The sequence below is a fragment of the Parasteatoda tepidariorum genome, chromosome 8, assembly GCF_043381705.1.
Source record: "Parasteatoda tepidariorum isolate YZ-2023 chromosome 8, CAS_Ptep_4.0, whole genome shotgun sequence".
Lineage (NCBI taxonomy): Eukaryota > Metazoa > Arthropoda > Arachnida > Araneae > Theridiidae > Parasteatoda > Parasteatoda tepidariorum.
The window spans coordinates 42,437,304-42,448,602 of record NC_092211.1 but is presented as its reverse complement, the minus strand read 5'-3'; the positions used below and the strand labels follow the sequence as shown (position 1 = coordinate 42,448,602).

Genomic DNA, 11,299 nt, shown 5'->3' with positions numbered 1-11,299 from the left:
AGAATATATATATATATATATATACACACATATGCATGCATACAGGGCCTGAACCAAACATTCGCCACATTGCCAAATGTGATAAAATCGTTAATTTTGCTGAAGTATTGGCGAATGATCTTCCTCTGGGTCGAAAAATATGTATTTAACTTGATCCTCAAAATTATGTCAAAATGAATTTTTCTGAAAAAATCAGTATTTTTTATTTAATTGCAGTAACTTTCGGTACAGTAATAACAGTAATAAGCCTCATGCAAACTACTGTAAAGTAGTTTTCTATGGGAAAAAAATTATTCATAAAAATTGCTAAGATTCGCGTTTGTCGAAGACTTTCAAAAATTGGCAAAAATTTATATATTAGTATACGGTGAAACCTCTGTTAAACGGACACTCTTGGGAGCAATCGAATTGTCCTCTTATGAGAGTTGTCCATTTACAGAAAGAGTACATTAATAACAAAGTTTAACATTATAAATTTATTTTAAAATAATTGCAATCATATGGAAAAAAGTTAAATAATCTAAAGTAACTATTTACAATGATATTATTTTAAACTTTAAAAAATACTTTTTAATGTACTCTTTCTCGGACACTCTTGGGAGCAATCGAATTGTCCTCTTATGAGAGTTGTCCGTTTACAGAAAGAGTACATTAATAACAAAGTTTAACATTATAAATTTATTTTAGAATAATTGCAATCATATGGAAAAAAGTTAAATAGTCTAAAGTAACTATTTACAATGATATTATTTTAAACTTTAAAAAATACTTTTTAATGCAAAAAAAAAAAAAAAAAAAAAAAAAAAAGAAAAAAAAAAGAAAAACAGATTTGAAAACATTTAATATGTATTCACAATTCTTGATGTGGCTGCAGAGAAATAGTATGTTTTTCCTATTTACACATACATTCAAGTTAATCATACTGGATAGGCGCTTTTAGTCCTATGTCACTTTGTCAGTTTGATTATTAGATTTCAAATCACTTGATAAAAAATAAAGTAATTCCCCCTGAATCATCACTATTACTTAATAGAAAATGTAATACAGTAGGGAACCGATTATCCGGAACGATCGGGACCATCGCTATTCCGAATAACTGATTTTTCCGGTTTTCTGAATCACTACAAAAAGTCGTTTTTTTATTGTTAAACCCAATTAAAAAAATATATATATTTGGAAATAATCTTAAAAAGAAGAAAAAACAATGAAGTAATACACTAATGATTATTTCCAAAATGATGGTAAGGTGAACATCTTTCAAAAAAGAAAGAAAAATCCTGAAATCTTATGAGGAAAAAAATATTTTTTTTAAAAATGGCGGGAAAATTTATCGAATTTCGTTCCGGTTTTTTGGTTTTCCGATTTCCGGCTAACGGGTCTTGTACTGTACCTCCTTAAAAGTAAACCACCCAATTTGCACAAAGAAAAAAAAAACGAAAACAGCTATGCGTACCTGTAATGCATGAGGCTATAGAGTTGTCATATTCACAATTGACCATCTGTGAAATGTCTAATTAAATGTTTTGTTTGTATATGAACACCTCAATAACTAAATTTCTGTTCTCTTTTTTTTACCCAGCTGTGTTAAATATAGTCTCCAAATTGATTATATGTAGAAAAAAAATTTCAGTGGGGAAGAGAAATTGAGAGCATTTAAGGCATCATATCAGCTTGTGGGGTCTCATAACCAGTATCATTCAGATGAAAAAATCAAAAAATGCCACTGTCTGAAATATTTCGTATGAGCAGTATCATTTTATCTCCTTACTTTGTAAACATGAAGGAAGGGGGAAGGAGAATAATGGATTTTTTAGTTGTGAAATAGCTTAATATTTTTAGTTGGGGATAAGGTAAAGAAATTACAGGCTTTAAAAATAATGGAGAGTTGCGTATTTTTTTCCTTAGAATTTAAAGCGGAAAGTTTTTTTCTTTCAAATTTAGAAAAATTGTTGTCCAGTTTGTAAGGATAGAAACTAACGTTTCAGGACATAAATGTCTGTCCACGTCTGGTTACGGGAGTGTCCATTTTGCAGAGAAGGTAAATGATGTTTTATTTACAGGGAATTAAAAGTATGCCCATAATGAGAGGCATCCGCTTGGTAGGAGTGTTTTAAATAGGAGGTATCATTGTGTATGTGTGAGTTTGTGTGTATATATACGTATATATGTATATGAATTGAGAAATTGAAAAAATACCTCTACCTAACCTTCTATGTCTGATGACAATTCAACTTAAAATCATATTCTGTCAATTACATAGAGAATTTGAATTAATCCAAAGAAAAGTTTTTGAAAATTAAAAATTAAGAAATAGATGATGTAGAATCATTTAATTATTAACCAGTTCAGCTGTTGATAAAAAAGGCAGAGATATAAGGTAGAGAATAATTAAATTCAGAACATGTTTTAAATAACTGCATAAATTGTGGAGTGCACTGCATATTGAAATTAAAGAAAAAATAGTAGTGTACAAAGAAATTGTCAGACCAGTTCCACTTTATGATTTAGAGATGTGGAAACAGACAAAAATGGAAAAATAAAAATTGAAAACCTTTCAGAACAAATGCTTGAGATGAATTGTAAAATTTTTTTTAGCTATATAAGGTTACAAGCAAAATTCTTTTTAAAATAAACCAAAATAAAGACAATCGAAGGGGAAACACGGAGATGGGACTGACTTAGTCACATATTTAAAATGCTCAGAGCGAAAATAATATCTGTTGCTCTCACTAGGGGCATCAGAAGGAAAAAGAGTTAGAGGAAGATCCAAGCTTGCTTTACAACGTATGACATTGAATGAGTTAATGAGCTTAGGGCCAAACTTGTTACAGAAGACAGAATTAGATGGAAAGATATGCTAAAGGCCTTATTTTTTTTAAAGAAAAAATGAGCCTTATGTAAAAAAAATGAGCACAATGATATTCCAAAGTAATCAGGGATCTGTTTAGAAGTAATTTGGGTATGTTAACAGACCCTTCACAAAATATCTTTTCATAAAAACGGACCCTTCACAAAATATTTTAACTTAAAAATGGACCCTTCATAAAATGATTTTTCTTTTAATCAAATCGGACCCTTCACAAATTTGTTTATCTTTATTATTGTTTTGTTAATTGAATAAACCCAGGGCAGAAAACAAGAAAGATGGATGTAAACGAATTAAGTTCTGTCTTCGGCAAACGATTCTTCCATTATTCCTTCGAAATGAATATTCTGTGTTCAGCAGTATAGGCTAAATGCCAAATATTTATATGTTGCATCTCTAATTTAGAAGCAGCAATTGCTGTTTATTTTTGAAAATTTAATTTTTTTAATTGTAATTTTACAGTGCTGAGCATAATCTTGTATCTATTAACAATTTAAAAACTCCTTGAAAAAATTTTTTGCGATAACCGGACCCTATTTGCAAAAATTCATAAAAGCAGAACCCTGGTTGAAAGAATGTGAGTAATTTTTTCACAATTTCACGAAAACCGGACCTTTCACAAAATGTCTGGACAGACCCCTAGTAATGCCATTGGAAGTGAACATTTTTCAATAGTTCTTAAAATATTTCCAACATTTCTTAAAATTACTTTTAGGAAAGTTGTGCATGACTTCTCTATCTTTAACATAATAGTTTTTTAAAATAACAATGATTCTTGGTGGATGCAATAAAAATATTCTTTGTATGAACTTATGTTTTGTGTTTACTCTAAGATTATTGCATTACTTGACTTTAATATTATTATACAATTCATATTTCCCTATATCCAAATTCAATTAATTCAGTTTTTTTTCTTAGATTTTACAATTAATTTTTATTTAAAACCTTTATTTATTTATTTTTTTGTCTTAGTTTACATTCTTATCCTAATTTTAGATCCATTTACTGGGAAGAACATTGCTGAGTCGGTTCAATCATCTGAAGTTGCTGAACATGTGCAATATTGTTTTAAGAATTTTTATGAGAATTCTTTGGCACCTGCAAGTGATGCTGATTCAGACTCTTCAGAAAGTAATTTCAAAAATTATTCTAAATATTTGTTACACATTTGCTATAATTTAATTTTAAATATTCGATGCATCTTTTTTTTATTTTAAATTTTGGTACTTTATTAGCATATGTAGAGAATTCAGTATTATTTGAAGATGCTTATAAGAAATACTGACTCTCATGCAAACAACTTGAATTTGAACAAAATGTTTTTTAAGCACTTTGGCTTAATGTTAAGGATATTGTAATTTAAATTCCCAAAAGAATTAGACGTCATATGTTTTGAAACTGTTAAAAGGAATTTTAATATTTTTTAGAACGAAAAAGACAGTGATACATTAAACAAAGGATGGCAAACATGTAGCATTTTGTGTTTAGTAGGTTTTTCTTTTATAATATGTGTTTATATATATATACACTGCCCTGCAATAGTGGAAGAGACACTTTCAGTTTTTAAAATTTTTTAAATTTTTCAAGAAATATTAGCAATAAAGTTGAAATCTTTCAGACGTTTCAGTGACCGACAATAAATTACAAGAGAAAATAAGTATTTTTTTACACACATGCAAGAAAAATCAAGCATTAAACTTGTAGCTTGGACCGATTACTTTGGTTGTTATTTGCAATGACAGCATAAAATTTCATAAAACTAGTTTAAACATTTAAGAAGATATAGACACTTTTATGAAAAAATTATTTTTTGTCTTACATTTTTTTGCTATAACTTTAAAAATATTGAATAAAATTGAACAAAGTTTCTGGAGAAATTAAAAATTAATCACAAAATTGTAGATTTAAGAGGTGAAAGAAATTCGGAAAAAAAACTGCATAAGATATGTCTATTTAAAGTAGTTCTTTTATACTGTGCATTACAGTTTTTTGCTATAACTTTAAAAATATTGAATAAAATGTAACAAAATTTCTTGAGCAATTAAAAATTAATCACAAAATTATTAATTTAAAAGGTGATAAAAATTCGTAAAAAACTGCTAGATATGGCTATTTAAAGTAGTTTTTTTATATTGTGCATGTGCAGAAAATTTTTAAGAAATTCATAATTTTGCAGTGAATCATATTTGGCAACTAATGAAAAAGCTTGATTTGAATGTCTTAAAAATTTAAAGAATTTCAAGCAATTTTTTAGGCAATTTTATTACTCTGTTTAAAAAAGAGCTCAAAATAATAAGGGGTTATCCACAAATTTCATTGTGTTCCATAAGAATAACAAATGATAATACCTTACAATAATTGTGGGGACACCAAACTATGGTGGTATAAAAAAAAGAAAATGGATATGATTCTTTTATGGGATATGATCCCCCACAATGCTGATGTAATTTTTAATAAATCTTGTTAAATTGTACAAAATGAAATTTGTGGTAAAACCCCTATAATTTTGAGCTTACTATTAAAAAGTACAAAAACTGCTTGAAACTCTTCAAATTTTTAAGATATTCAGATCAGACTTTTTTTCATTAGTTGCCAAATATGATTTACTACAAAATTATAAAAAATATTTTTAAAATTTTTTCTGTGTGTACATAGTATAAAGGAGCTAATTTAGATAGTCATACCTCGCTCATTTTTTACCGAATTTCTTTTCAAAATTTGAAACAATAATGCTGTAAGTATTTTTAAATTGCTAAAAAAAATTTTTTTTTAATTTTATTGAGTATTTTTAAAATTATAGCAAAAAAGAAAAAAATGTAAGACAAAATAGTTTTTTTTATAAAAATGTCCTTATTTCCATAAATATTTAAGCTAGGCTTATGAAATTTTATGCAGTCATTGCTAATAATAACCAAAGTAGTCTGCATAAAATACAAGCTTATTGCTTGATTTTTCTGGTATAGGTTGTTTGTTTTGCTATTAAAAAGTATCTCTAAAAAATTAAATGATTTAAAAAAATCCATTTCATAGGAAAAATTGTGACTGAGGTTATTTTTTACTGTTGTAAATATATTTAGTTTCATTAGTTATTATTGTAATACTCCGTTTTAGAGGACATAAAACAATCACGAAACCATAATTGATACAAATCGTATTTTGTGAGTTTATGGGACAACAAATGCACAAGAAATGAAAAAAATTTTTATCCCCCTTTGGAAGCTATTAAATACTTTGTTTTTTTTAAAAAAGAAATTAATAATTCAAGATTAGTAGCTGAAGTTACTAATCATAAAATATTAGATTATAAGTTATAATTTTTTTTTTTTTTTTTGAAATACCCACTTGAGTTAACATTTTGTCAATTCAGGCATATACAGGGCAGATTTGTAGGCCACTCTTTCAGGGGCACCATATTAGATGGACGAGCGTTGCTCTCACTGTAAGGATAGATGGTATAAAGAATGACGCAACATCCATGCCTTGCCCGGGATTCGAACCCAGAACCTTTCTGATGCAGTGCGGTCGGCTTAAATTATCAACTGAATTTTCAGATTTTTGTTACCTCCCAAAATGAAGTAGTAGTGTAATTATTTTTACTTATGACTATGCTAAAGTGATTATCACCATACCTTTATTTGTGGATTAGGTAGCTATTACCAGAGAACTTATTTCTAAAATTAATTCAGCATCATTGACATCAATCATAGTTTGACGATTTCTTAAGGCTCCTGTGTTTGAAGTGGAATAGTGCCATTAAATTTTGACTTTCACGTCATTATTGTAAAAATAAAAATTTTAAAGCTACGTACAAAGTGCTAATTAAACATAAGTAGAATATATGTATGTATGTGATATGTTCACTGCACAAATTCATTTACTTCATAAAAAGAAAAGTTGGAAAATGCGAGGAGATGTTACAATTTTTTAAAATATTTTATTTAGTATAAATCTTTAATGAAATTGTCATTAGGAATTGGTCTTAATTATTTAGGAGATGGTAGGTATTGCGGGTATAGATTTTTATGCCCTCTCCTAAATAGGATTAAAAGAGAAAATTGTTGAATTGTGGTAAAATTTGAGTATCAATAGTTGACCTCCAGCAATACCACTATAGCAGATGATGTTGAATACATTTCATCTTTATTTTGATGGGAGGAACTTTTAAATATGTGTTTTTTGTTTTGTTTTTTTAAATCTAATAAAGCGAAGCCACGGGGAACAGCAATAAATAATAATAAGTTAAAGAAAATGGTAATTATTTTATCTTTATTGATTGCGTCCGTACATGTCTTTCAGATAAGTGCATGATTTCTTAGTTTGACCCTTATGTATCATTATCGATTTACTTTTTGAATTTTATAAATTTAAAAATTTTGAAATTTTAAATTTGGTTAAATTAATATTTATACTAGTTTTACTTTGCAACTTCTTTAGATGAAACTGAAATGAAAGCATTGTCAACCAAATATTCTTTTGATTTGTGCAAGCAGCTAAAGGTATATGTTTTATTAATTAATTTTTTGAATCATCTTCATTTTCATAATCATGTTTTAAGTTATTTATAAATATTGATTGTTTATTCCTTCATCTTTATAAAGTTATCATTAATTTTAATTAATCCCTACTCTACCAACATAGCCTATAGGTGGCACTCTAATTTTTCTTTCCTGTCTCTTTTATTATGTATGTGTGACAAACCATTTTGTAAGCATGAAACATAAGGGTTTGTAAATTATTTGATGCTAGATAGTGGCATTAATTATCTGGAATCTACTTGTTGTTTCTATCCCTTTGTTCGATACCTCATTGAGACAAACATCCCTAATTATATTTATCCTATCTAATAAGAATATTTTTGTAAATCAGTATCATTATTAAAAATTTTATCAGTTAAATGATCGCTTAAAAGGTAATATCTATTATTAATCGCGTACATGATACATATAGGAAAGCAACATGTTCAATACTGCATTAGTTCTTTAGTTAATTTTATTCCCTCGTCTCCTCTGGTTACATTTGCCTAATCCTATAAAAATGAGAATGTTTACCAAAGTCACAATTAACTTACCTGTAAAAAAGATGTCCCTAATTATTAATTGTTTGTTGGTTTATTGTATATATTCAAATAACATTTTATTTATTCAATCTTAAAAGCACATGCTGTAAAGGAGGAGAAATGGTAAGGCATTTTATTTCAACAATAAAGGTTGATGATCTGTTCTAATAGTTATGATTTCTCTTTTTCTCTTAAAGAAACATTTTTTAATCAATATTTTTTAAAATAAATTTCCCATCTATTTAATCTTTTCTTTTCTGATTCTTTATAATAAATGTATTCATTCAGTATTATTGATTAAAATTAACAGGGACCATTCACTAATTAACATGCACGATCTGTTTTTTCCAGATTAATGTATTTTATTTACGTTTTCTGCCTTATCTACAATGCCTCAACATATCTTTATCAACTTAGTATGATAAGTAACTATATCATTTGCAAATCTTCTAGACCTTTATTCTTAGACCTCTTTCGTTTTTTTTTAAGACTTAGCAGAAATTATTAATATTAAAACTATATACTGCAAGATGTTTTATTTCGACTTTAAGCAATTCATAATTTTTCATTGTCATCATCATTCAACTTAAAATCCTTTTTATTCCTTTTATTTATTATTTTTTTCTCTTTAATATAGATACGGCTTGAAGTGGTAAGTATTTATTTATGTTTGGATCTGCAACTTAAATGCCACTTATTTCTAATAAATATCACCCCACCTTATAGTTTAATAAACTAATATATTAACTTATTATTTAATTTTTGTTATATTTGTTTTTACTTCCTTTCCTAAAGAGTCTCTAATCTGACTCTTTCAATTTATTTTCATACTTATCCTAATTAATAGTTTTTATCCTTATCCTAATAATAATTATCCTTAATATCATAATTATTACTAATTATCTCTTCTAAATAAATTCATAATTATCTCTTCTAAATAAATTTAATCTTTTAAAAATATATAGCTAAGTATATTAGAGTCACAATGATTATAATTAACATTAAAAACAGCCTAATCTGTGCAAATTAAAATAGTTGTAGTGCATGAATATTTAGAAGGGTAAGCAATAATATTTATTACTCAATGATCTACTATTAATTTGAAAATGTATGTTGGATGACTGAAAACAATATTAAAATGTTCAAAATGATAGCAATCATTTAATAAAAGTGAAATATTGCTGCAAAATCAATATAGTTAATTCAAACTATAAAATGTTATTAGTGAAATATAGTTTTGTAAGACTTTTTTATTAAAATTTTTGTTGTGTGTAGATTTAATATTAACTTCATAAATCTGATGGTTTTTTTTCTTCCTATGTACTGTCATATAATTCGACCTACCCAGAAAATCTCACAAGTCGACTTTCCTGGAAGAAAAAATCTAATTTAAAGCCTCCAATGTTTTTTATAAAGCGATAGATACTTTTTATTTTTAGGGTAGAAACGAAACTATAAATTTTAATAACTTGCATTAATATAATATTTTTTTAAAAATTTTTTGAATATTTGTCTGTTTGCTTTTTTGTTGTGTTTTTAAAATCCTTTTTTTTTCCTTCTAAACTACAACCATAGGAATTATTATTGAAAGAAAATTCAAAGGCATTTTGAATGATTCAACTAAAACATAAAATTGCACTAATTTATTTTATATAAACATATTAACATATAGTGTGAAATTATACTAAATATAATTATACTTTAAAATAATAATTAAATAGTAAACATAAGATCTATTTTTTCTGATTACATGTTTATTAAATTTTTTAAATTGCAATTAAAATATTTCTTTGCAATAAAATTTTAGTGATATGTTTTTATTAGTGAAGGACAAATCTTCTTAAGTTTTAACCAATTTTTATTTTTTTAAAAATGATTTTATTATATTTGTAGATAATATTTTAAAATCATTTTTAGTTATTATTTTTTGTGAAGATATTTCTTCATTTAATTATTTCAATAGTATTTAATATTCATCTTTAGTTGAAAAAGTGTTAAAGTTAGTAAAATTTTTTTTGAAATAATGTATAATAAATTTTTGTTAATGCCACAAAGTCAGCTGTATATCAAAAATTCTTTGTTCAATAAAACTTTATTGGCCCCTTTTTAATACGTAGTGTATGTATATATAATAATACATTATGTATACATACACTACGTATATAATATATAGTAATACATTATATTAATATATAGTGTATGTGATATATAGACATGACCTTATAGGACATGACTGCACTTTAAGACATGATGATATTGTATCAATAGGTTTTAGAACAAGTAATTTAGAATAGGTTTTCTTATGAGGATTATTTATTTTTGGACTCATTGATTCAATTACGTAAAATTTTGCATTTTTATCATATTCAAATAACTAGTTGTAATTTTCAAAGCAGTTTATGCTCAATTGTTTGTTGTAATTTTATGAGAAATTAATAACAAATAATAATCTGTTATTAATTTCTGCTTATTTACTATTGTTGAGTATAAATGAATTGAATATAAATGAATTTAATTATGAACTGTTAATTCACCTCTTTATATATTTTACAAACTAAAAAAAAAAGCTAAATATGGTGAAGGAAAGCCAAGGGTGCCAATTTTAAGTGGTGATGATGATAGAATATTAAGGTGTGGGTGGAGTTTGTGTAATGGTATAGTGGGCCAAGTTGAAGATATTGACAAATTGAAGATTGATGCTGAAATCAGGAGATGATGAAAAGAATACTTGAACCGGATCATATTTAATAAAAAGCTTTTATTTATTAATAGTATTTGCAGAGCTCGAGATACAAAACTAAATATCATTCATAAGAATTTCAGTTGAATCAGTTTTGCATAGTAATATTAAAATAGGTCAGGCCATGGGAGACAAATCCCCACGACCTGCCTAATCAAAAGCCAAATTAAAAAGTACGTGTAATATGTTCCCAATGGACACAGAAGTATGGGTAGGAGATCCAAAATTGACGATTTATTGAAATATTACGTAGCCAAAACAAAGCCAACCAGCCTATGAATATGGGTTTAAAAGAATACCTTGGCGATCACGAGTCGCCAACAAATTTATGAGAATTATTACAACCATGCAACCGAAACATTTAGCCGTTGGAAAATTAGAATAAAAAGTTATAAATAGATTTTTGTTTTCGATTAGAGGCGACAGTGAATATATAAGTCTGCATTAGTAATGAAATAAAAAAATATCCGTTACATTGATCTGGAAGAGAAGAAATAAATATTTTATGTTTGTTTTAAAAAGATTAAGTTTGTGATTTATTTTAAATGTAATTCTATTAATAAAAAATCAGCTTAAGTAATGAAAGATATTTTAAAAGATAGAAAATAAATATGTGTATGCCAATTCTGGCATCACA

General features: G+C 26.6%; 1 protein-coding gene across 4 annotated transcripts in view; it reads left to right on the top strand.

Moving 5' to 3' along the window:
* Positions 1-11,299, top strand: part of LOC107447369 (terminal uridylyltransferase 4) — a 94,965-nt gene that overhangs the window by 55,228 nt on the left and 28,438 nt on the right. For 3 of the 4 annotated variants that reach the window (XM_016062259.3, XM_043040574.2, XM_016062257.3), the window contains exons 9-11: positions 3,863-3,997; positions 7,301-7,362; positions 8,560-8,574. In XM_016062259.3, coding sequence (XP_015917745.1) covers positions 3,863-3,997; positions 7,301-7,362; positions 8,560-8,574 — 212 coding nt within the window. The remainder of the gene's footprint in view (positions 1-3,862; positions 3,998-7,300; positions 7,363-8,559; positions 8,575-11,299) is intronic. The other variant, XM_016062261.3, reaches the window with a different exon arrangement.